Raw genomic sequence first — 25121 nt, 5'->3', positions numbered from 1 at the left:
TGACTGTTTCCTCATTGTGTTCTCTCTCCTCTAAGCATCCTCATGTTTCAGTGCTGAATCAGACAGTTGTATCTGTGCCCGGAAGCCTGTCGATAATCGCGTTGTCATTGGGTGAGAAACAAACCGATCATTGTCAATCAAAGGCCAGTACCATAAATCTGTCTGATTATGTTAATGAACTAATGCCTCGGCCTATAGTGATCTGGCATCTCCCTCTTAACCTGCTCCATCCAGACAATCCTCTGAAGTGTAATTTCACTTAATTGACCTCTTACAGTGTAGAACAAACACACTGTTTATCAGGACAGACAAACGTATTCACTACCATTAATGATGTGAAGAACACTGTGCAGAGGTCACACATTCAGAGACTTTACATGTCTATATATACAGTAACTGTTTGAACCAACAACCAAATCTATCTTTAAACTCGATAACAGTTTTAGATCCTGTTCACTTCTTCAGTATTGACCTCAGATGAATCAATAGCCATTATTAGTCCAGACAGTCACGAGACGGTTGATGCTGTAGGTAAGTGCTGTGAGAAGTGTCTGGATGTCAAATGTAATGGTGTTGGGATAGACGGGGTGGGTGTATTTTATGATGTCAGGCAGAGATGAATGTCATTGATCACCATGCTGAAAAAAAGCTGATAGCGCTGTTATATTTCTTTACATTTAATCAAACGTGTATGTGCTACGTATCTGGAGATATAGTACTGCATATGTGTGTCTGTGTGCGTGCATGTATGGATGCTTGTTATTCCCGGCAGCCAGCAGGAGTTTAATTTAATTAAATGTCCCCAGAGGAATGACCTCACTGTTGGACTAAAGGGGTCTCCTCCACTTTCCCCCGTTTCCTCATCCTTCCTCCTGTCAATTCCAATATGACCGGACATCATCTGGATCAGTCCTCAATAACACTAATGCACAGATAAAGGTCAGCCCGGTACAGTCATCCAACACGTGTGTGCTGGGCTAAAACATGAGCATCTGTAAGCTTTAATGGGTACCACATCCCCCAGATTCAATTAGCCGCTTCACGTAGTGACCTGGATTATGAAAGCTGGATGTACAGTCAGTGTGATGATATATTATCACCTTTCTACTAAAATAACCAATCCATTTGAGGATTTATGTTTTTTCCTTCATCCATGCTTCTGAGGATTGATTTACAGTTATTCGTTTTGCCACAAGCATCATGAAATCCCCTCCCTACTGTCGTGTTACTTTCTCTTCTCACATTTCCCTCTTTGTTCTAATATTTACTGATATTTTGTAGGGTAAACTGTGTTAACCTTTGTGTTGGGAAAAGGTGGTATATTGAGAGTGTATAACTGCTAGATGAGATGACCTTTTCATTACTTAATAAATGAATGTCCCTGTTTTTTAAGAGATCAGTGGTGGACATATGCCAGACAGATTTTAACCTACAGTACACACACACATGTTAGGTTTCTATACATTGTGGGGACTTTCCATAGGCGTTATTTACACCGGACAAAACCCCAAAACATAAAAAAGAATTACATTTTAAAATAACACCAAAACATAATTTGGTAGGTTTAATAATCTATTTGAAAGGGTAAGTGTGTGAGACTTTCACTATCATTGTTGGGACATTTGGACCTCACAATGTATAAAAACAAGTGAAGAGTTTGGTTTCACAATGAGATAACTTTTCTAAAATATTTTTGTAAATCATGTTTTTATTGTGCATTCCAATTACTATCAATCAAACTGCAGTTGATTGATAGTACACACACACAGCTAACTAACACAATAAAACAGTATGTAAAATTATTATAAAATCAACATTTATTTGTCCTTATCCTCGACACTACACTAGATATCGAACTAATGTTATATTACCAGTTTTACAGCAGCCAATGAACCGTTGATACAACAACGAGCCACATGGGGGAGACATCACAAGACCAAACACTTGAAGCTGCTGTGATCACGTGTGTGTGCTGTTTCTGAGCACCATCTCTCTAAATATGCAGTTGATGTTTTTAAGAAATCCGACATAATAACATCAACTGAAGCAAAAGTGTGAGATGAAAAAAGAATAATACATTCTTGAAAAATCATTTGTCAAGTTAGTCATGCGTCCAAACCAACTGTTTAATCATTTGTTCGACCACAAGGGTCGACATAGATTTCTATAAGAAATAAATTCACCAGTCTGCCTCTCAGGATATCAACATTAAGTTAGAATAAGGAAGGTGGTGTTGTGGTGCGTCATCAGCATGATTGTTTGTTTACTTCAATACACACTGCAAACACACTGTTTGACAATTTGTCCAGCGTGCTAACTTTTCATTTGTGTTGTATTTTAGCTTGTTGCGCTGTTCTTCAAACTTTCTGCGAAATTCAAATCTAGTAAGATTATAAAATCTAGTAAATACTTACACCGGCGTTATGCGTTCACAAGCGCAGACCGATCTGCAAATGACATCAGAGAAACCGCGAGATCAGACGCGATTGCTCTCGCGACACTTCACTGCCGGTTGTTATGCGCAGCCGTGCGCAGCGTCCATGACATCGAACACACCTATCGTTGCCCTAGGAACACCCGCCTCCTGTTGCTATTGGCCCTTTCGCATCCCAAACCGCTGCTGATTGGACTACAGATGTGTCGCGCGGATGACGCCTCCTCTGTGCATTGCGTAAAGAAACGAAAGCAAAAATGCTTGTGATGGGAAAAGAAAACAGACATCGACATTAAACACAGAATCACACATCAGCGCTCCGCACATTCGCGTGAGGTAAGAACTCATATCGATCTCCTTCATTCCTGAAGCCGAAATCTGCGTCCTGCTGCACTGCTGACGCGCCTGTCACGTTTCTTCCAGACCTTCTGTTGACATAAACATCATCAAAACATCAGCCAGCGATATGAACTGTCATTGTTCTTGAAAGAAACTAATATAAGTCATCGCGCGCGGTCACTCATGGGACTGTAAGTCATACACTGCGTGTGTTTACATTCATGTCATTTCATCTGTAGGAGAAGCGGTGTCGTCATCTTTTTAGCTTTCTGTGATATGGCGGGAATAATAAGGTAAGAAGTGACACAATGTTACACGCAGTAAAATAATGTTACATTTAAACTCACTCATGTTCCTTCCGGTGCCCTTACAGGCATTGTTTTGTGCTCACAGACATGAATAACATGTTTGAAAATGGTTGTTAGAAATGTGGTTTTGTTGGTTGTTTATGTAATAACGTTTGTAGTATTTCATAAAACAAGATTAGAGAGTAAACCAGTCTTGTTATGGTCCGTCAGGCTTATTGTCGGTGGCATAAGGGAAACTTAAAATAGTTCGAACACAGCTACTCTTATGCTGGGACAATAGCCTGGTGCTGGTCCTGGTGCTGGTCCTGGTCCTGGTGCTGGTCCTGGTGCTGGTCCTGGTCCTGGTGCTGGTCCTGGTGCTGGTCCTGGTCCTGGTCCTGGTGCTGGTGCTGGTCCTGGTGCTGGTGCTGGTCCTGGTGCTGGTCCTGGTGCTGGTGCTGGTGCTGGTCCTGGTGCTGGTCCTGGTCCTGGTGCTGGTCCTGGTGCTGGTCCTGGTCCTGGTGCTGGTGCTGGTCCTGGTGCTGGTGCTGGTCCTGGTGCTGGTGCTGGTGCTGGTGCTGGTCCTGGTCCTGGTGCTGGTCCTGGTCCTGGTGCTGGTGCTGGATTGACAATTAAACAGGCGGATAATATTTTTGTAGCTTTAATTTTTCACTTGTGAACAGAAAGAATGATTTGATGGGATGCTCTTGGTATCTTGTTGTAATGACTTAAAGGCGGGGTGTCTGATTTCTCTTCAAATCACATAAACAAACACCCCCCTACCCCAATCTTTTGCTTTGGTCAGCGCTCGGCTCGACTTATATCCGTCCAACAGCCTTCAGGCGTGTCATGATGTGTTATTGTGGGCTGCTGTCATTACACCAGCAAAAATAATAAGTGTGGTCTATAATTAGATCTTAACTGTAGGCAGTGTTTATAAACCTTGTGTCTTTTTTACAGTCTGTAAAGGGATACATCACCATTTCCTCGCTTCTGAGTTGTTCCAGATGTGTATTAATGTCTTTGTTCTGATGAACACAGAGAAAGATATTTGGAAGAATGCTCATAACCATTGACTCCCATAGTAGGAGTAGGTCAAATGTGATTGATTTTCTTTTGCATGTTATTTCTCTGAAAGGCAGCAGAAGGGTAATAGAGCGTGACAGGAGTTTTGATGGCCCACTTTGACACTGAGTACCAGCGCCTGGAGGCGTCTTACAGCGACTCTCCTCCTGGAGAGGAGAATCTGCTGGTGCACGTTCCAGAGGGATCTAAATGTAAGATACACAACCACACATCTCCCAAGAAAGCAAGCACAGCTATATTCTTTTGGCTTTACTCCATTCTTTTTGATACAATGTGTAGTTGTGTCTTTAAGGAGACTCAGTCTTTTTTTTCACAGTTCATGCATTCATTTATTCATTTCAGCTCAATGGCACCACATAGAAAATCTGGACCTGTTCTTCCAGAGAATATCCTTTTTGCACTATTATCAACAGTTTGATTAAGTCTTCTAAGGAAGGGATGAACATAGAAATGCTGTGACTAAGTCAACATATGTTTCTGTTCCAATCATATTTACTTTAACATTCAATAAGTCTATGCTCTCCACCAGAAGAATGGATTTACCTGTATGCTCCTGGGAGAAATATTTGAGCTTGTGTAAGTCTATTTATTCTTCATGTGCTCTTCTGGCGTGGCCGTACTCTTATGGTGTTTGTTATTGCCTGATTTAAATGACTGCATTTAGATATAAACATTATTATGTTTTTAGAAGTACTAGAATACTCCTTGACACGTTGGCATTTTGTAGAGGCTTTTGAAAAACCTCAGAAGAAAAGACAATAACATGTCCAATCTTTGTTTCAGGCAACTGGTGTTTGTGGTGGTGTTCACAGTGTTTCTGGTTAACTGTGTGGACTATGACATACTCTTCGCAAACAAGTTTGTCAATCACACCGATTCGTCGAAGGTTACACTGCCAGACGCCTTTCTTCCAGTGGACGTGTGCAGTGCTCGGTAAATATTATGTATTAAAAATGACAAATGATGTGCTGATGTTTATGATTCGGCTTATCATCAACTGTCTGTTTGTTTTAGGATCCGGCACAATGTTTTTGTCATCTTTATCATTCTCATATCAGGAGTCTTTTGGCTCCATCGGCTTGTCAAGTTTATCTACAACATCTGTTGCTACTGGGAGATCAGATCATTTTTTATTAACGCCCTGAAAATGTCCATGGTGAGCTTTTCAAAAGGAAACATTTCTTCAAAAGATCATTTTCAAAGCAAACATATCATTAGTGTTCGTGGGTAAATCTCATCTAATAATAATCACTGAGAGCAAACGTTCTCAACTGAGTTTTTCTGTGCTTTGCGCAGGCAGATCTTCCGTATTTCACCTGGCAGGAGGTGCAGGGGCGGATCATTGAGATACAGAAGGAGCACCAGATTTGCATCCACAAAAAAGAACTGACAGAGCTCGACATTTATCACCGTATACTGCGTTTTAAGAATTACATGGTGGCCATGGTCAATAAGTCCCTTCTCCCCGTGCGTTTTCATTTACCTCTGCTGGGCGACACGGTTTTCTACACCCGCGGCCTGAAGTACAATTTCGAGCTGATTTTCTTCTGGGGTCCCGGATCGCTTTTCGAGAACGAGTGGAGTCTGAAGGCCGAATACAGACGCGGAGGAAACCGCTTGGAGTTGGCTGATCGTCTGAGCTCCAGGATTCTGTGGATTGGAATCGCCAACCTTCTCTTGTGTCCCGTCATTCTCATTTGGCAGATTCTCTACGCGTTCTTCAGCCACACGGAGGTGATCAAGCGCGAGCCGGGGAGTCTGGGAGCTCGCTGCTGGTCGCTGTACGGCCGGTTTTACCTCAGACACTTTAATGAGCTGGATCATGAGCTGATGTCACGTCTCAGTAAGGGCTACAAGGCCTCGTCCAAATACATGAACTGTTTCATGTCACCATTGCTGACAGTGGTGGCCAAGAACGTGGCGTTCTTCGCTGGTTCCATCCTAGCGGTGTTGATCGCTCTGACAATTTATGATGAAGATGTGTTGGCTGTGGAGCACGTGCTCAGCAGCATCACGTTATTGGGAGTCTGCATCACAGTCTGCAGGTGAGCAAACAACATCAAAACCGTCATTTACCCAAACTCACTATATAGATCAGACAGTCTCAATCATTTCATGTTTAGATGATCTATCCCTTTATGAATCATCCTCTCATTTGAACATATCAATAAGCTGTTCTTGATTTGACCGTCTGTGAACCTCAATCTGCTCCAGGTCCTTTATCCCAGACAAGCATATGGTGTTCTGTCCCGAGCAGCTGCTTAAAGTCATTCTGGCACACATCCACTACATGCCGGATCACTGGCAGGGTAACGCCCACCGCTACGAGACCAGAGATGAGTTCTCTCAGCTCTTTCAGTACAAAGCTGTAAGTCACGCTGGAAAATGTTCTCTGTGTACCGCAAACTTTTACGTCACACTGCACGATAAAACGAAAATCTAATCGGTATTACAACTACGGGTGAAACAACTACTTGAACGCCAAAAGCCTCAGCTGTCCATTTGCGCTTATTTCTGTGCGTTTCGGTAATGTGTTCGGGCACCTAATCTGAGTATTGACTACTAACCTGACTATTTGGATTTTTTACTCCCATAATTATTTGTTTTTTATATTATATTATAAAATGTTGGATGTTTATAGAAAGAATTTGGCATGCAGCTGCGACACAGAAAGTTAATTGTAACACATCGTGCAACACCTCACGTCTTCTTTCATCACGTTTTTTAGGTTTTCATATTGGAGGAGCTGCTGAGTCCCGTCATCACACCGTTCATTCTCATTTTCTGCCTGCGCCGCAAATCTTTGGAGGTCATTGATTTCTTCAGAAACTTTACTGTGGATGTGGTCGGTGTGGGCGACACTTGCTCTTTTGCACAGATGGATGTCCGTCAACACGGTCATCCGGGGGTAAGGGCGGACTAACACATTTTTTTTAAACTGTTTAAATAGTACCTGGTAGATTTTGTGAGTGGACAGAATGAGCAGATTTAATGGCACCGCTCAAACGTCCTTCTGATCTCTTATTTGGTGTTTTCCAGTGGATGTCTGCTGGAAAAACAGAGGCCTCCATCTATCAGCAAGCAGAAGATGGCAAGACGGAGTTGTCGCTCATGCACTTTGCCATCACAAATCCACACTGGCAACCCCCTCGAGAGAGTACACACTTCATCAGTCAGCTGAAGGAGAAAGTGCACCGAGAGGCCAGCGGGGGGCAGCAGGGAATCCTAACAGATAATGCTGTCTTTACCTCAACTCATACACTGCAGTCTGATTCAGAGGTAAACAGGGAATTCTGATTTTCCACAAAAATGGATCCTATTGCTAGATGTAAACATAACTTTTGTCACTCCAGCCTCACAGTCTTATTGCAAATCTTCTGATGGGACCCCCGTCTCTGTCCTCGCTGCATCTGGGTCGTGAAGGCTCCATCAATCTTGTATCTGTCGGAGCGAGCGAGGGGGCATCCGCACTCCGATCTCTCTCCCCCATCAGCTCGAGTATACACCTGCGGGGCAGCTACCCATCTGCCAGACTCCCACGACCTGACCAACCGGCCAGCCGAGCCATGACAGGCTCAGGGTGAGAAAGAAAGAGACGCTGAATATACGACAGTAGAATTTCTCATCATTTTCGTAATAATTTTTTGGCTCGTCTCTACTCAGTACGGATGCCCGTACCATCAGCTCCGGCAGCAGTGCGTGGGAAGGTCAGCTGACCAGTATGGTCCTATCAGAATACGCCTCCACAGAGATGAGCATCCATGCTATCTACATGCATGAGGTGAGAAACGATCATGGGATTCCGAACAGATTCGTCTAGTTTTGTTCAGTAAAGCAGCTTCTTGAATATGAATTGCATAAAGAGAGCAAATCAATAACGTTCATGATAATCCTTTTGTGATCATTTGTAATGAAATGCTGGCGTACGCTCAGATGCATAAGCAGCAGTCTCACGGTGAGCTGTCTCGACACACCTGGTACAGACAGGAGAGTGATGAGAGCAGCGAGAGTGTCAATGAAGACCTGGAATCCACCCGTAACTTCCCTCGCTCCAGCACGTTCCCCTGCACCACCACTCCACACCAGGAGGGGGCAGCACATCACAGCAGCAGACAGCAGAGGAGCTGCGGAGGTACTCTAAATGAAAGTTTGGCATTATGAAGCCAGATGGGCCATGATGAGTCGTGATGAAGGATGTTCGGTGTTTCCCACAGATTCTGTTCCTGGAAGCTCTCGAGTCCAGAGGACACCTCGCGTGCCAATGGGTGGATGGTCTGAAGAGGCCCGAATGGGGCGGCACCACGACACGGTGCCTGAAGAGGGCTGTGAGGACGAGCTACCGCCTCGCATCCATAAAGTGTAACGCACAACCTGAAGATATAATGCTCGATTGTTTCATTGCATTCTTTAGATTAATCTTCGATCTTATATTCTTGTCTTTTTGCAGGTGAATTAACAGATGTGTGGTGGTGAAGAGAGACTCGTCTACTTGTTTTAAGCACTGATCACAGAACTTGTATTTATTTTCTCTCAAGAATCCAGACACTGACTTATCAATATTTTATTCGACTAGGGATTGATTCTCTCTAACCTCCCAATAACCCGATATTAACAGAACATCTGACAATCTTGACATGATCAAAACTGACAGATTCTGATCTGATCTTCTGACACTTGTATATTCTGATCTTTAATTAAATCATTTTATTTGTATGTTTATCTGTAAAGTTCAGATACTTGTTTATAATCCTTTTTAGAAGCTTATTGTAAATAGTAAAGTGTGTTTACAAACTGGAATAAGCAGTGGGCTTGACATTATTTTCCCACCGAGTACATCGAGTGTCAAGTAGAGTTGTGTTTACTTAACCTCCACGATTCTCTTCCAAAAGTAAAAGTCAGTGTTGATGTCTCATAAAATGAACACAACGAATGTTAACGTGCAGTGTGCCATGACAAGCTTTGAAACGATTTAGCGGGATATGATTTTATTGTCAGGTTTGGAGGGGAAACCACTGGACATCATTCAAGCATGCCACTGAAAAAATTGACTATAAATGATTTTGTTGTTGTTAGCACAATATTGAGGAAGAATGCACTTTATCTCTTTTTAATCCAAATGTTGATTTTTAGGAAATGAATTAATCCGACAGAACGCTGTTGTGGATGAAGTTTATTTGACATTAATCATGAAACTGGCATCTTTCATCACTCTTCTCACACCCGTGACTGCTAAAGATCAAACCGTGTATAATTTGTGCAAACTTTTCAACCTCATTTCTAGAACAGCACTCCATCAAAAGGCAAAATGTGTTATTTAGTTTCACGTGAACTGACATCAGTCATACATCAGTGAAAAGTGAAAATCGTGCATGACCTCTGACCTTTAAACCAGCATCTGCTTGTAATGATTGGCTTGGAAAAATCTTCTGTTTTGAGTTTTCTGGACCTAGACGGTGTTGTATATTTACATTTTGTACAGTTGTAAATTCATCAATAAAAATGTATTTAATAGTTTGTGTCTGTATTTTTTCAGGTTACACCTTTGAAGAATCCTTTCACGCAGAAATGAAAATGTAGTGGTTATTATCCAGTAGCTCAGATTTGTGTGTTGGATCAGTGTAAAACCCCCTGTTGGTACCAGTACTCAGTCTGAACTACAGTAAGTTTTACTCAATGTTAAAGTGTTTGTTGTGTCTTTAAAAATATGTACTTTATTATTTAAATTATTTACCAAACGACCATCATTTTCTGCAAATATGTGCCAAACGGTATATTTATATGTTCTTAAGCAAAGCAAATGTTGAAATTCATTGAACATCGGTAACACTTTACTTAAAGGTACCCTTGATGCTTTATATAAAATAAATGTGTTCCTTCCATCTGGTGTTAGTCTCTATTGGGACTATCTGTAGTGGGTCAACATAATATATGCAATAGTAAATAACTCAGCCAAACTCGTTTCAGTTATCTTGATGTTGTTTGTAGTCTGTCAGACTGGACACTGAAGGGTGTTGTTTTTCTTACACCTGCTCACTATTTGGCAGGTATTTCGTAAGAATCCCCCTTTTTATTCATGCAGTTATAACTGCTTTATAATGCATTTGCAAATGACTTATTAATCATTAATGAATCCTTTATAAAGGGAACATTAAAGTGTTAACAAAACATCTAATCTAAGCTCCATTTTTGTTGTTTGGGCAAAGTAATAAAAGTGAAACTTTCATAAGATGTGTATTGTTACGAGTGCTTCTCTTTATTTAAAGTAAATCTGAAACAGTGTGAGAGACACCTACAGGCTTTAATCTGCATTAAAACACTTAACAGTCACGTGTGCTTCTTTTGCTTCCTTCATTCAGTTACGTACCGGTTTTCTCAAAACTAACACTGTTGTGAATGTGCAGTAAGTCTTAAAGCAAGAACAAAGACTTTTATTTAAATCAGGGATAAAAATGAACGAACCGCCCGAACAGGGACTTGAACCCTGGACCCTCAGATTAAAAGTCTGATGCTCTACCGACTGAGCTATCCGGGCTCTGAGAGACTGCACTTATGATCCAGACCACATCTTTAATGACATCCACACTGTTGATTAACATACTTTCTTACAGAAACAACTTTTATTGTTTTATGTATTTTTAACTACAATCCTGCAGTCTGCTCTGGTCGTCTCTTCATGTAGCCTGTAGGCCGGTAGGATCGATTGCAGAATCTTGCGCATTACTTTCCACTGGTCCGGTTGGACAAACTTCATTTTTATGAGTTATAATTCATTCTTATATACGAATACTTTAATTTAGGATTTTTGCGTTAACACCACTTATACACGTTTAAAGAAAATCAGATTTGGCGAAGCAGTGACGTTCCACGCTTTGTTTACTATTGAAAGATATCCGAGTCCTTCGATCTCGCGATACTTGGACGTCACGTCAAAGTCAGATTCAAATTAAATCATTAACTTTGTAATAAAGACTGTTTGCATTAGATTTACTGTACCACATTTTCCTTTAACAACTACTAAGAATCCATAATCAAAAATATATGTTTAGTGTAAAACTAAAGATGTCACTCTAGACCCTTAAAGTTGTGTCGTTTAGAGCTGAAAATAACAGACCACACAACACCATTTAGATTAAAATATTTATTGGCTTCTACAGAAATACTGTTCATGTATATAAAACTTTACAAAACATGTCCAACAGTGTGCATTTAATCAGTGACATAATAAATCACAAATCAAGTACAAATGTCTTTAAATGCATACTGTGAATAACATATGTAAAAAATACAAACCGTGAACATTTACATTCAGAATAAAACGACTGTAAAAACGTTTGTTGCAAAAAAAACAACATTTCAGTGATCAGTGATATTTCAGTTGCCTCGTCTGAAAAGACCAAGCGTGACTACAAAACACCTCAAATAATTTAGAAAGGTAAAACAAATGGAAGTGGCACTGGTGACACGGCGTCTTCATTCATCGGTCAGATTTTCTGGCATAAGGAAGCGTTGACGATGCCCCTAAAGAAAATAAAAATTCACCACAAAATGATTATACACGATACCAGCGGTGCAGACGCATCCAGAAGTCTGAATTTCAAAAAGCACCTCTGTGAAACAAGAGCAAACAGAACGTGACTGATCACACAAGATGGTGACTCCCTCTTTGAATTCAAGGCCGGACCTTCACTCACCTACAGCCCACCCGGTGCCAAACAACTCAAATACAGCCAGGTTTTATTTTCTAGAAACCACTTCTGCTGATTGCTCGTGGTATCAGGGAGGCTATACCTCCTGTTCTCTCTGGGGACTGTAAGATGGTAAGGTCAGAGGTCACAGATGGCCATAACTCCTACACATTTTTCTCATCTCCCCAGAAGGGATCCTTGTAGCCAGAAGATACAATCCGTCTTGTGTAATCAGTCACAGACAAAAGTTTGACTGGATTTAGTTTTTGACTGAGAATTAGTGAAAATTCTGCTACAGAAATAACATCAAACATGATTAAAGACGATGAAGAACTGGTGCGTGATTACACAGACAGCTTCCCGCATGCAGAAGTGTGCGTTTAATACTCCAAGAGTGTGGGAATGTCAACTAGTATCTAGTCAAGTATACTGTGCTTTAAATGACTTTAAATTGAAGTGATGGACTTTCAGCTTTACCTGGACACCTCGCTCCCAGACGCTGCTGAACGTTCTCCAGATGTTGGATATACTCCATCAGAGAGCGCTCCTGATCCTGGGAGGTGGAGCTGAAGGAGCGGTCGGACGGTCCCGACACTGGACCTGTGTTCATTCTTGAATGGTGGAAGAAATGTGATGTTAAATGACTTCAATAATGGTCGCTAGAGAGAAAATTCAAGTTCTGTCTCTTGAGAAACGTATAGTTTTAATCGCATCGTTCCAACGATGTGATTTAAGATTCTACCTGTTATTCAGTCTGAAGGGTGATTTGATTGGTGGAACCAGCGATGAGATCACACCCCGTTGGGCTAAAGCATGCTCACGGGTGGGTGGAGAATTAACCGCAGCTCCGGTCTGCTGGGGTTTCAGCACCTCAGTCCTTACAGCAGCAACTGAAGAAAGAAAACAACATGATTTTCAATCACCTGCAGATGCAAGTAATGCAAAAAAGAATCCATGCATTCCAGTCCCAAATGTGAGTGTGCGAGCGTGTCATGAGAGTTTGTGTGCACTTTATAATTTGCGTGTCGTGTATGAATGAGAGTGTCTATTCACTTTGCTCTTCTCTATTTTTATAAACTGAATGTATTGCTATAGTAAACTGCTGTGTGTCAATGAACATTTTAAAAGTGGAAACCATGTGACACTTACAGTACATGAGTGACGTAAAGACTCACCTGTGCTAGGTCCAGCTCCGTGTCCATGAACCGTTCCAATACCTGCTGAGATTCTCCTTGTAGCCTTTTGCCATTTCCTGGTCAGAAACTTCAGTCTACAACAAGACAGAATATAATCATAAATAAGAAATAGCATGAAACTGAATAGTTCAATCAAAGAAGTTCAATCTAAGCACTTTGCAGCATTTTCAAGGTACCAAATGAAACATCAAAAAAAGTGTACGGCAGGACGTGTTGGGGTCACACAGTGAGGGAGGATGCGTTCACCTCGAGACAGCGATGACGACTCTGACAGAGGCTCTGAAGCGGTTCAGGGGTCTGGAGGCCTGTGATGGGCTCAGTGTCGGCTGTGCGCCCATACGAGCGATCAACGCGAGCGTAGCCTGCTCACACTCCTGAAATCCTCCCAGCAGCAGCAGCAGATAACGCTTCTGATACACCAGAGACTTCCTGTAACTCTCCGCTCGCAGGTATCGCTCATACAGCCGCTGCACCTGCACGAACATTAACATGACAGAAAACTGTGATGTGAGGCAAACATACATGTGAGGCAAACATTTCATACAAGAAAAGGGACGCTACAATAAAGCGCTTGTTTGACCTTGCTGTTGGAGAGTTCATAGATGGGTCGGTTTTCATTGCCTGCTGTCAGCTTCCAGAGTTCTGCTTCTGCTTTTCGTAATGAAGCCTGAAGAGCGGCTTTCTCTTTCTGCCAGGTCAGTTTCTCAGATGACACACACTGCTCTGTGACCGCTGAAGACTTGACCTGAAACAAACACAACAAAACACACGTTCTGACAAACACATTTAGACTTTTGCATCAGTGTGTGCCTAATGTTGATGAGAAACTCTTGTGTCTTATTCTACAACTTCCTCACCTGCTCCTGATGTTGTTTCAAGCTCTGCAGCTCTTGCTCCAGACAGCAGATGGTGTGTTTCAGAGAGATCTTCTCCTCGCTCAGAGCAGAGAGACATTCACAGAACTCAGAGTTCTCCTTCAGCAGTCGTTCAATGAGAGATGAGCTTGAGTCCTGTCACACACACATCATGACATCAGAGGGAAAAAACACACACACACACCTGAAAATCTTACACTTGATGTGTGTGTGATAGCAGTGTGTGTCACTGCTGGCGTTCAGTTGTGTGTGAAAGTGATCTATTTGTCAGTTACGGTGACGCACACCAGAAATGTGACCTCTGCATCTAACCCATCCAGAGAGAAGTGAACACACGTACACCCGGAGCAGTGCCCAGGGAGCAAGTAGGGGTCAGGTGCCTTGCTCAAGAGCACCTCAATCGTTACCCGCCGGCCCCGAGGATCGAACCGGCAACAGTCTGGTCACGAGTCAGACTCTCTAAGCATTAGGCCACGACGTGTTGTCTGCGGTGTGTGTGTGTGCACGCGTGTTTTACCTGCGTGTTGTTTGTGTTTCTCTGCTGGCGTTCTGACGTCAGCTGTTTCTCTTCTCTCTCCAGGTCAGTCAGTGTCTGTTGGAGTTGTTTTAACCTCTGCTGATCTTTCTGACGTACCAGCTCCAGCTGAAACTGTGTAGAGAGATGAAATAAAAACCAAAGATTTCATGAGATGACATTTTGATTCCACAGGTGACGTTTTTGCCCAAAACAAGAACAAGCTCTTACTAGTTTGTCATTGGTGTGTTCATGTCGTCGCTCTTTCTCCACCTGCCTCTTCTGTGTCTCCATCTGCTCCTCTCTCACCTCCCTCATCTTCTCTTTCATCCCATCTATCTCAGTTTGTAACCGCCCGGCTCGCTCTCGCTCGGTCTCCAGTGTCTGCACCACCTCAGTCTTCTGAGCCCGTAGGCTATCCAGAGCGGCTCTGAGTGTCTTCACTTCCTCCTGCTCCTGTCGCGTCTCATGCTCCGCCTTCTCCGCCCGTCTGCGCTTCTCCCCCAGGACCTGTCCCTGCATACGTTCCAACATGGCTGCCAGGTCCTCGCCCTGACGCCTCTCCTGTTCCAGCTGCATGCGAAGCTCCTGGATGAACTTCCTGTCATGGGCGCTGGCAGCTTCCTGTCTACGTGCTTCCTCCTCCAAACGGCGCGTGTGTTCCTGGGCTTGACGGGAGAGCGTATCAGAGAGGTCGGCTGAACGGGAGCGCTCCTCCTCCAGGCGGGAGAAGGCGAGTTCGGTGCGTTCTCGCTCCTGAGCCAGCAGGGCTTCACATCGGGACTGCTCGATCTGAAGCTCGGAGCGCAGGTTACTGACGGTGACACGCTCCTGCTCCAGAACAGACGTCAGATGACTGAGCTCAGACACCTTCTCGCTCAAAGCCACACGCAAACACTGGTTCAAAGAGAATAAATATTACTGCTAGAGATGCATCAATGTCTCAGTCTCCAGTATTTAAAAACATCTGCATATCTTTCATCAACAAATGTATGGAACACCATGCGGCCATAAACCTCTTTCATGGTGGGGAGAAAAGAAACTGAAGAAATCACCTCGTGTGTGTGTTGGTTCTGTTCAGTTGTCTGTTGGTTGTCGAGTCTCTGTTGCTGAAGTTCCTCCAGTAGTTCCTGAGCTCTGATCTGCTCTTTCTCTACAGCCGTCACACAGAGCTGACGTTCAGCCTCCACACTCTCCAGTTTCACCCTGAAAAAACACAAACATGTTTACTCAAGAAAAATAAACAAACCAATGGGATTTATTCATTGACAAGGGCACGTGCATGCAGTACCTCAGCTTGTTCATCTGGCTCTTTAACTCCTCTTGATTTACAGATGCTGACTGAAGCTGCTGCCTTGTCTCCTCTAGCTCCGCCTTCATCTCTGACATGGCCTTCAGCTCCGCCTCAAGCCGTCTCTGCTGCTCCACTGCTCGACTCTTCTCGGCTTCGAGTGAGGATCGCAGGTCACATGACAGCATCTGTCCCTGCTTCAGCTGTGACTCCAGCTCTTCAACTAAACACACGCATGGAATTAAAACCACTAGACTTAACGCGCGCGCACAACTCCCACAAATACACACACAGAACTCACCGTCTCTATGCAACTGCTGCTGCTTTTGAGTTTCTTGTTCTTTCGCAGTGTGCAGTGAATCCTGCAGCTGTCGCAGCTGCTCTCCACTCTGCTGTGTGTTCTCGTGCAGCTGCGCATGCAGGCTGCGCACCTCGGCCAACAGACCGTTACGGTCTGCGTTGAAGAGCTGCTCCAGAGACCTCTTCTGCTGCTCCTCCTGAGAGAGGACAAGTGTGAAAGATTTAAGATTTCAACCGGGAGATTATAAAGAACGAGCTTGAGCATTGAAACACATCAGGGTACCTGTTGGTGAAAGAGTTTCTGTAACTGGTCCAGCAGAGGGGTGTGGTCTATCTGAGTACTGGTTGCCATGACGGCCTGAAGCTGCGAATGAAGCCACTCCCGCTCGCTGTCGAAGACGCTACGGACCGCCTGTAACAGCTCACGCTTCCAGTCCACATCCCCACCATCAGTCTACATGTATGAACACGAACATTCATGTTATTGCTTTACACATCGATCAAGTGGGCGGTCCCTAGAGTCAAAGGACACGCGTGACTCACGCTGGGTTCCCGGTCAGCCATCCGGCACAGCAGCTCTCTTAGTGACAGGATGGTCTCCTGTAAGGCTCGTCTCTCCCTCTGCCAGGAGGGGGGCGGGGCAGTCTCACAATCAGGGCGGGACTGGCCAGATGGGGTGGGGCGTTGTGACAACGACAAGATCCTGCAGCTCTCCTGGTAGACACGCTTTAACATGGCCTACATGACAGACACGTGTGAAGTGATATAACGTCAGTCATGTCTAGTTCCCGTGCCCTGTGAATGTCAGTATTTACCTGCAGGTCAGGTGGGAGTCGCTCGTGGCTCTTGTGCATGCTGCCCGCGGTGCTGTCAGTGTTGGCTGCAGGTGACATCCCTCTGCAGCGCAGATACTCCACAAAATGAGCATCCAAACGCTCCGTATGCTCCAACTCCTGCTTCAGCATGACCTCCAACTCCGAGCTCACGTCTGCATTCAAACACACACCTCCTTTAATAGGGCCGGGATGATGCAATTCTTATGCTCACTTGAATTGCAGTTTAATGCCACCACATCCGAAAGACAGAGGGCGCTCTTACGCAGAAACTCTGAATCTGACACACAGAAGAACCATATACAAACGTAGGCGAAAATGAGTATGATTCATGAATAGTATCTCGGAAACCTCAGTATTAAAAAAATAGTAGGCGAGAAATAGCCGGACAGTCTACTACTTCTGCAGAGATTCGTGAGTGTGGATTGGAAATACACTTATCAATCCCATGATGCCACGGGAGCTAAGCATCGGTCAAATTTCAAAAACAAATAAAATAAATGTGAAAAACTTTAAGGTGGATGTCCGTTTTTAATTTAAGTGCCAGTAAATGAATTTCTCATGATTAAATTATGTTTTGTTTTTTTCAAAGCTCAAGTGTAGGTTGTTGTTAATTCGTCATAGGTCAAAGACCATACGGGTCACATGGCGGACGCAGTATGAGCCACATGCATTCATAGTACTCCCACTCATACTATATAGAACGTACTGTTTTAACAGCCAATAGGGAAATTCAGTACGTACGGTCACAGTATGCGATTTCGGCGTAGTCCCAGGAAATACCAATGGCCATTATTCTATCGCTGTTCGTCAGTATTATGAAAATCCCTTAAAAGGTTTGAAGTATATTTGCAATGATGACGTCTAATGCACGTTCTAAATGACTCAATCGAGCAGTACTTCCTACTAATCAAAGAGCCATAGTGCACAGAAGAGCTGTGCATAAAACACAGAATCGGCCTGTGAATGGCCAAATATGGTGCCAGCCGTATCCTTTAACTTCTGCATGTCATCTCTCACAAACACACGACTCACTGCTGCCGTATCCGTCGCTGACCCACTCCGGCACAGACACGGGAGATGTGGAGCCGACTGCAGACTGAGAGGGAGCGCTGTCCAAATCATCAAGCTATAAAGTAGCACAGAGAATATCTCATAATCAAATACAAAAAACGATATCAAAACAATTACAGTAACTAGTGAAAGACACTGAGAAGCATCTCCAAGTTTCTCTTCTGTTTTAGCTTCTCAACTTAATACATATTCAAATATATTCCTGGGGTGAAGTGAATGTATGTTGACCTTCTCTGCCTCCAGTGAGTCGAGGACAGACAGATGTTCAGACACTGTGAGTGAGCAGGGTGATGGAGAGCACGTGCTGGGTTGATCCGTCTCTTCAGCTTGTATGAATGTTTGTCTGGCGTGAGATCTCTCTCTGTCCATCGGTGATGGTTTGCTGTGGAGCTCCAGGCTGGCGTCGTGCAGCGCGCTGAGCTCTGACAGGTGAGACACGTGCAGACGAGAAGGACGCTCTTCACTGCGTTCCAGCCTCCTCAGGACCTCTGGAGAAGAGAGGGAGGCAGAGAGAGACGGGTCGTGGGACAGGACGTCGATGAAGCGGTGCTCGTGTTTGGGACGGTGATCTTGTAAACTCCAGCGCTGTCTGAGCTGCTCCAGTTCTCTCTGCTGATACACAAACTCTTCCTCCTGCACGGCCAGATCGTCCTGAAGACTCCGCAGCTCTGCCTTCAGATGCTGGTTATCAACCTCCAGGTCAGCCAGGGCACGATCTTTCGTCTGATGGTGAAAAAAGACTTACAGGACCGCCAAACATTTTAAAAGCTCAAAAAACTTAAGCAGAAGACGATCAAAAAGAAAGAACACGCACCTGTCCCTCCTCCTGTAGCTTCTCCGCCCTTTCTGTGCTGGTGCTAAGCCCCTCCTTAACCGCAGCTAGCTCCGCCCTCAGAGCATTATGCGCCGCCCTCAGGTGGATCAGCTGTTGTTCTCTGTCACGCAGAGCAGCCTCGGCCTTGCCAAGAGTCTCTTCAGCACATGTCTGGACACAACCACACACACAGAGAATCATTTCAGCTGCTGTACAGTCCAGTTATTTCTGACTCACATGTGGCCACCCGTGAACGGTCTCATGACCAAACAATCGTTCAACTTTTACAAGAATCTGGAAGCAATCATGGCCTTGCATGCTCTGTAAAACATGTGCAAAAATATCACACTGAACCAAACTAAACGGTTTAAAATGAGATCGACTCTGTGTATGTTTACTTCTCATGTGAGACGCTAAGAGACTAAATCGGTCTGTTCTCGTTCCTCTTTTTTTCTGTTGTATTGTCAGGCGTTACACACGTGATGCATCTGTGATGTTTTAAATGGGCTGGAAACCATATGACTACATAATGGACTGTTTACGTCACATGATCAGGCAAGAATGAAGTGAACGCCCTATCTAAAGGACGTGAATTACAAGTTTGTGGTATTCAGCAGTTCAGAGAAAATGAAACTCCAAAAACACACAATCCTTCACATTCCTGAGCTTTAAAAACACAAATGTTCAAGAATCTCACCAGCACTTCTTTCTGAGCTTCTTCTTGTTCTGCTGCGGTCTCGTCCTGCCGCTCATGCAGTAGAGTTATGTCGTTTGTCTTTGACATCACTTCCTGTTTCATACGCTCTACTTCTTCCTGCAGAAGCACCTCACGTTCTCTCAGAGCCTCTCTTTCCATGCACACTTCTTGCGTCTCTTCCTCTAAAGCGATGACATCATCTCTGGCAGTTTGGAGTTGCTCCTCAAGTTCTTCCAGACTTAAGCGTGCAGCAGCGAGTTCATTCTGCAGCTCCGTAACGTCTTTGTGCCTTAACGTCGAGATCTGACGTTCCAGCTGCTCCTTCTCTGCTCGCTCTCTCTGCACCTCCTCCTCCACCCTTCTAAACCGGAGCTCAGATTCTCTCAGACTGGAGCGATGATGCTGCTCTCTCTCCTTCAGCTCTCTCACAGAGTCGTTCAACCTCTTGACTTCTGCCCGGCTCTCCTCCAGCTTCACTTTCAGGTCTTCCACCTCCCGTTCAAACCCAGCCACCTTCACCCTCTCCTCTGCGAGACTGCGTCCGAGCATCTCCACCTGACTCCCGTACTGTTCCTCCTGGGCGAGCAGCAGTTTCTGAAGAGCTTCCCTCTCTCCAGCAGAGCGCTCCAGCTCCATCTGTAACTCCTGCGAGCGAGCACGAGATGTCTGTAGGGTGTGAGTGTTGAGCTCCTGACGTAGGCTCTCCTCCGGCGCTCTCTGCTGGTGAAGACGAGGGGAATAGAGGAAGTCCGAGGACTCTGGGCTGTCGGTGTTGGGGTCACTGACCTCGTGGTGGTTGGGGTCGAGCTGGCTTAACTCCTCTTGAAGCTTGGTGATGACCTCGTGGAGTTGCTCCGCCTCCTCTTCCTTTGCCTGTCGCAGACGTTCCTGGTCACAGCGAAGACTTTCCACCAGAGAGCGCAGCTCTTCCATCTCAGCCTGCTTTTCCTCTAGAATCTGAAAATGATAAAACCAGCAGCAATTCTCAAAGTCTGTAGGGTAAAATCCAAAAGCATCATCTACGAAATGATTTATTGTTGAATCACCACACATGATGCTTTTTATGTCGGGTAAAGACAACACAATATCAGCCTGATTTTAGCACAAGCTTTTGACCCAGGGCGATTCATAAACAAAACTCTTGTGTTCTTGTCTTGTCCAGGAATATATTAATGGCCGCCCATATATATTTGCCGTCACATTTAGCGTACATTTTGTATCCATCTGTGATAATGACTGTGTCTGTGATCAATTAACTAATAGATAATCAGCGCTTCTGCATCTTCGCTCTTTTCTGGTGTGAGTGCCGCATGGTCGCCTGGGCGTCCTCCTTTTCCAAAGAGCTCCATGTGTGTGCGCTATACCTCGGCCTCTCGTCATCGCGTCTAGTATATAAAACAGTCACATGCTTTTGAAATAAGAGAAGCGTTCATAATACAGTAACACATTGTAGAGAAAAGGCAAACTGCTCAAAGCCGCTCTATAATGTAGATGTACTGTATTGTGATTTTGTCGCATGTCGCGTTTATAAATCAGGATTTAAGCAGCAGTTAAAGTGACTGCTGGTGGCATTCAGTTGTTAAATGTGTTTAGTATTATAATGTGACAGATCAGGGATGAGAATTAAAACAATATCAAGTGCTAACACAAACGATGCAAACACGGTGCGATGACGTCACAAATATGCTAATTAGTCACAAGTCTGTCACAATCCTGTGGGAAACACTGTCCTAGAAACAAGAAATGCTATTGCATCACTTCCTGAATATCCAAAAGATGACATCACCTTGTTATCTGTGGTCAAGTGGAGCTCCTGCTGTAACTGGAGGATCTGCTGGTTTAAATGATCCATCTCTAGATTCTTCTCCTCCAGAAGAGCAGAAGGCAGCTGAAGGTCAGACTCATCGCTGTGCTCCTCCAGACGTCTGGTCAGAGCTTCAACAGTCTCCTACACAACAACGATCAACGAATGACAGCAAAAGAGATTGATTTACACAGTGTTAAACTCCTCCCAGAGTTGTGTGTATTGTGTAACTGTGTGTGTCAGATGTACCTGTAGTTGTGTGATGCGAGTGTGGAGTTGCTCTTCTGTAGATCTGCTCTCTCGGCTCCTGAGCTCCAGTTGTAGTGTGAGCTGTCTGATCTCTTCATCCCTCACGTCTAGATCTTTCTCCAGCTCGGCCATACGCTCCGACAGCAACTCCAGCTAAAACACGCAAAACCTCACATGAACTGTGTAACAATGGACACAAGGCAAAACAATAACTTGCAGTCTCATTCGTCTCGTGAATAGTTGCCACATGCAAGATCTGCAAGAATGAAATTGAAACCAGTTTAAAATGGTGGCTCGTCCATTACCTTTAAAGGAAACACTCATATTTTGAGCTTATTTAGAAATCAATATGTAATCTTCAATATGTAAACAAGTTTTCACATTCTTAATACACACACCTGTTGCTCATTGGTGTGCAATTGTCGTTGAGTGTCTTCCAGTTGTTCACTGAGGTTGGGGTCAGGGGTCAAGTCAGGGAAACGGTGTCTGGTCTCGTCTAGTTTGGACTGCAGGGCTGAGATCTGGAGTTTATTGGCGTACTGCTGCTGCTGCAACGCTTCTTTATCCTGTCACAAACACGGCAGAGCTTTATAAAAGTGTGTGTGTGTGTGGAGACGGGATCATATGGTGTGTGTCTGTGTGTACCTGTGTGAGCTCCTGAATGTTCTTGTGTGCTCTCTGGAGGTCTTGTTCAAGCTGAGTGACGGTCCGGCCGGCCTCAGTACTGCTCAACAGCGCCTGCTCCAGCTCACGGATACGAGACGTTAGTTTCTCGATCTCCTCGTTTCGCTCCTCCACATCAAGCTGACACAGCTCTTTGGCTGCTAGAAGAACGCTGTAGTCTTCAATCTTATCTTTGATGAGAGCCTGAAGACTCTCCACCTGCACAAACACAACCAGAAATCACCAAAGATGACAACACATCTGCATTGAAGCACTGAACATGCATGTGGGAAAAGGTGGCGGCACTGTGATCAAAGCAGTGTAAATGCAACAAAGGATGGAGACGTTCATTGCGCTACGAGACGAGAAACCAAACTATACTCAAGACATCTTAAAAAAAACAAGTGAGGATATCGGTGTTCATTCTTTTAAGCAAAGACTTTTTCCAAGCAAACCAAGATAAATAAAAGAAGCACAGGGGAAAGCAAAAATATGTGTTTGTTCGGGAAATAAGACGATGGGATTCATCAGAGATGTGATGAATTATGACTGCTACTATCTAAATGAACGGAGAATATAAATGCAGAGGTCGATTCATAAGCCATGCACAAGCTTCTACAGGACGAGGAACATACCTGAAGAACCAAGTCCTCAATCTAGAACATTCAGTTAGAAAATAAAGCCAGATGTCATTCACAGATCTCTCAAAGCCATTCAGATTGATTCAGTCACTAGACTGTATTCACACGTGTTCCAGACATTGACTCGTACCCGTCGACCCTGGCTGTCTCCTCCAGCGTGTCCTCTTGACGTCTGTCTCAACTGAGCCTCCAGATTCTTGATCTCCTGCTGGAACTCATCTCTCTCATGTTCCCGTTCTACCGCTTGTTCCTGTTCACAACACATGTACACAAAACTCATGTACACATCTGTAAGTATTTGACCAAATAACAACCGGTGAAAACATTGATCATTTTGAGCAGATCGTAGGTCTATAACGCAACACAGACATGTTTAAAGTAATGCTAATAAAAAAACACAATTTAGCATTAATTAAAGAAATGATAGATTTGTATTATATAACCATCATTAATTTGACCTTGTTTCTGGGATAAGCATTACTACACCTTCTGAAAGCGCATATGAATGTTTTACTGTTGATTTATTATACTATGCAATGTTTTTTTGCAATATAAACAAATAAAGTTACATTAAAATCATATTGCAAACCATTGTGATATGCATATTTGCAGTATTTCAGTATATCTTGCAGTGCTGGTTGGTCATTAGCAAATCTATCAAACATTAACTTTATTTATCAACATTATGCATTTAGCAGATGCTTTTATCATTTTCCTCAAATATTCCTAGGTTCTCTAGAAATCAAACCGATGAATTTGCCCTTGCCAGCATCATTCTCTACCACAACATACATTTCCAAAGAAAACAATGAAAGCAATTAGCACAACATAAGGACAACAAAAAGCATAAGTGCAGAAAAGTGGTCTCATGTAGCCCACTAAAGTATACAAAGCTAAGTTTAAGGATAGAAAGAGTAGAACAGAGATAGAAGTCAGAATGAATCGTCCAGGTGCTGATGCCCATGCCACATGCTACCGTCCACCATCCACACAATCTCTTTATTTCATGGTCTGCTCATGTGATTAAATGACACACAAATGTACATTAAATTGAAGATAAATTACACGTTCAAACTGTTTATTGTAAAAAGTAAAGGAACAAGACGGCACAAAGCACTCACATCTATGAACTGTCTGTGATGTTTCAGCTGTTTCTCGAGAGCGTGGATGTGCTGCTGTAGATCTTCTGTCTGTAAGCGATGTTGTTCGTCCAGCTGATGAGCGCGACTGTCCTGTTCCTCCAGCGCCTGCTCCAGCACCCTGAGCCTGGACGCCATCCCACCGCAGTCTTTCTCCGCCTGACGCTGAACCTCCACACGCTCCTGTCCCAGACGCTCAGCCTCCGCCAGCAGAGCTGCACCACAGAAGAACACCACCAATGAATGTCACGTGCAACACCCACAATGACAAGCTGGCAAATTAAAACGCAAACATGCACAGCGGAGCATTTGTGCATCCTCAATGCACAAAAACAAAGCAAGGCAAACCAGATGGAGAGAAAACTGGCAAAGAAAGAATCTGAATTAAGCTAAAAATTTACATTTAGGACTGTCAAACCATGTTGCACAGCAAACAAAAGCATCACATGATTGGCCAGACCATAAAAAACTAAATGCAGTTAGTGTCCAAACTGTTTTTCAGTCTCCGATGCACAAACCTGTCTCTTCCTCGACACAGAGGAAGCCTACAGAGCAGAGAGAATTTGCAGGATCAAACGAAAGCCTCCATCACAAGAACACAATCTTTATTTCACTCGTCCGTCACAGACCGCCACCACTGTGCCGAACAACAGAACTGACCACACATGAAGAGTAAATAACATCAGTCCTCGCTCTCACCCTTCTCAGTGTCACCGAGGTCAGCGGTGAGGGCTTCCCTCTGACGCAGGAGGAGTGTGTGATTCTCACTGAGCTCCTGCAGCTGACCCCGTGTGACCTCCAGCTCCTCCGCCAGACGCTGCTCCTGCGTCTCCTTCTGCTGTAGAACCTCCTCCAGACCTGCCTTCTCTGCTACATAACCTTCCATCAGACCTGCGGAAACACACACGTCAGCAAATCCAGAGGAAAGAAACAAGATCAAGTGGGTCTAAAGGTAAGCTGACCCTCAGCCTTGTGTAGCTCCAGCTGGAGTTGACTCTTGACACTGGCCTCGTGATCCAGCTGCTCGAGGAGCTGAGTGTTCTGCAGGAGTAGAGAGGCTTTGACCTCACCTCCGTCTTTGAAACGCTCATCCAGCGCTGCTTGAAGACCACACATCTGCTCCAACTACACAGCAAGAAACACAGACATGAGAGGCTGATACTGAAGAGCCTGTCGACAAGATCTCTTTTACAAACGTAA

General features: G+C 44.2%; 2 protein-coding genes across 11 annotated transcripts in view; one reads left to right on the top strand and one right to left on the bottom strand.

Moving 5' to 3' along the window:
* The first annotated feature begins 2675 nt into the window (after window positions 1-2675).
* Window positions 2676-9660, top strand: atg9a (ATG9 autophagy related 9 homolog A). 4 transcript variants are annotated; one of them, XM_079460541.1, is made up of 16 exons: window positions 2676-2770; window positions 3013-3066; window positions 4199-4337; window positions 4489-4532; window positions 4658-4722; window positions 4930-5079; window positions 5161-5302; window positions 5443-6191; window positions 6361-6514; window positions 6875-7054; window positions 7186-7425; window positions 7500-7726; window positions 7810-7927; window positions 8080-8278; window positions 8361-8505; window positions 8594-9660. In XM_079460541.1, the coding sequence occupies exons 3-16, from the start codon at window positions 4235-4237 to the stop codon at window positions 8595-8597; spliced, it is 2520 nt and encodes an 839-aa protein (XP_079316667.1). In that variant the 5' UTR covers window positions 2676-2770; window positions 3013-3066; window positions 4199-4234; the 3' UTR covers window positions 8598-9660. The 4 variants fall into 4 exon arrangements, with proteins under 4 accessions (XP_079316667.1, XP_079316668.1, XP_079316670.1 ...); XM_079460543.1 differs by having other exon boundaries at window positions 2687-2770; window positions 2858-3066; XM_079460542.1 differs by having other exon boundaries at window positions 2681-3066.
* A 1611-nt stretch (window positions 9661-11271) lies between these two features.
* pcnt (pericentrin) overlaps window positions 11272-25121 on the bottom strand; it is a 28552-nt gene continuing 14702 nt past the window's right edge. For 2 of the 7 annotated variants that reach the window (XM_079460459.1, XM_079460455.1), the window contains 29 exons: window positions 24884-25046; window positions 24621-24812; window positions 24440-24466; window positions 23904-24136; window positions 22913-23032; window positions 22777-22797; window positions 22124-22360; window positions 21877-22044; window positions 21479-21631; window positions 21212-21373; window positions 19426-20382; window positions 18729-18899; window positions 18143-18637; window positions 17876-17969; window positions 16823-16995; window positions 16551-16745; window positions 16291-16461; window positions 16009-16204; window positions 15708-15930; window positions 15472-15622; window positions 14648-15313; window positions 14420-14551; window positions 13885-14037; window positions 13608-13772; window positions 13274-13500; window positions 13007-13101; window positions 12574-12721; window positions 12309-12442; window positions 11272-11664 (listed from right to left, as the gene is read on the bottom strand). In XM_079460459.1, coding sequence (XP_079316585.1) covers window positions 11621-11664; window positions 12309-12442; window positions 12574-12721; window positions 13007-13101; window positions 13274-13500; window positions 13608-13772; window positions 13885-14037; window positions 14420-14551; window positions 14648-15313; window positions 15472-15622; window positions 15708-15930; window positions 16009-16204; window positions 16291-16461; window positions 16551-16745; window positions 16823-16995; window positions 17876-17969; window positions 18143-18637; window positions 18729-18899; window positions 19426-20382; window positions 21212-21373; window positions 21479-21631; window positions 21877-22044; window positions 22124-22360; window positions 22777-22797; window positions 22913-23032; window positions 23904-24136; window positions 24440-24466; window positions 24621-24812; window positions 24884-25046 — 6066 coding nt within the window. In that variant the 3' untranslated portion in view covers window positions 11272-11620. The remainder of the gene's footprint in view (window positions 11665-12308; window positions 12443-12573; window positions 12722-13006; window positions 13102-13273; window positions 13501-13607; window positions 13773-13884; window positions 14038-14419; window positions 14552-14647; window positions 15314-15471; window positions 15623-15707; window positions 15931-16008; window positions 16205-16290; window positions 16462-16550; window positions 16746-16822; window positions 16996-17875; window positions 17970-18142; window positions 18638-18728; window positions 18900-19425; window positions 20383-21211; window positions 21374-21478; window positions 21632-21876; window positions 22045-22123; window positions 22361-22776; window positions 22798-22912; window positions 23033-23903; window positions 24137-24439; window positions 24467-24620; window positions 24813-24883; window positions 25047-25121) is intronic. The other 5 variants (XM_079460460.1, XM_079460458.1, XM_079460456.1 and 2 more) reach the window with 4 other exon arrangements.

Source organism: Barbatula barbatula, assembly GCF_947034865.1.
Source record: "Barbatula barbatula genome assembly, chromosome: 7".
In the NCBI taxonomy this organism is placed as follows: Eukaryota; Metazoa; Chordata; class Actinopteri; order Cypriniformes; family Nemacheilidae; genus Barbatula; species Barbatula barbatula.
This window is presented reverse-complemented; position numbering and strand designations above follow the sequence as displayed.

Excerpts from the sequence above, each read along its gene's own strand:
- atg9a (XM_079460541.1), top strand. The coding sequence starts at position 4,235 with ATGGCCCACTTTGACACTGAGTACCAGCGCCTGGAGGCGTCTTACAGC. Across the intron at positions 4,723-4,929 it reads GGAGAAATATTTGAGCTTGT|GCAACTGGTGTTTGTGGTGG; the intron begins GTAAGTCTATTT and ends TCTTTGTTTCAG. Across the intron at positions 5,080-5,160 it reads GTGGACGTGTGCAGTGCTCG|GATCCGGCACAATGTTTTTG; the intron begins GTAAATATTATG and ends TGTTTGTTTTAG.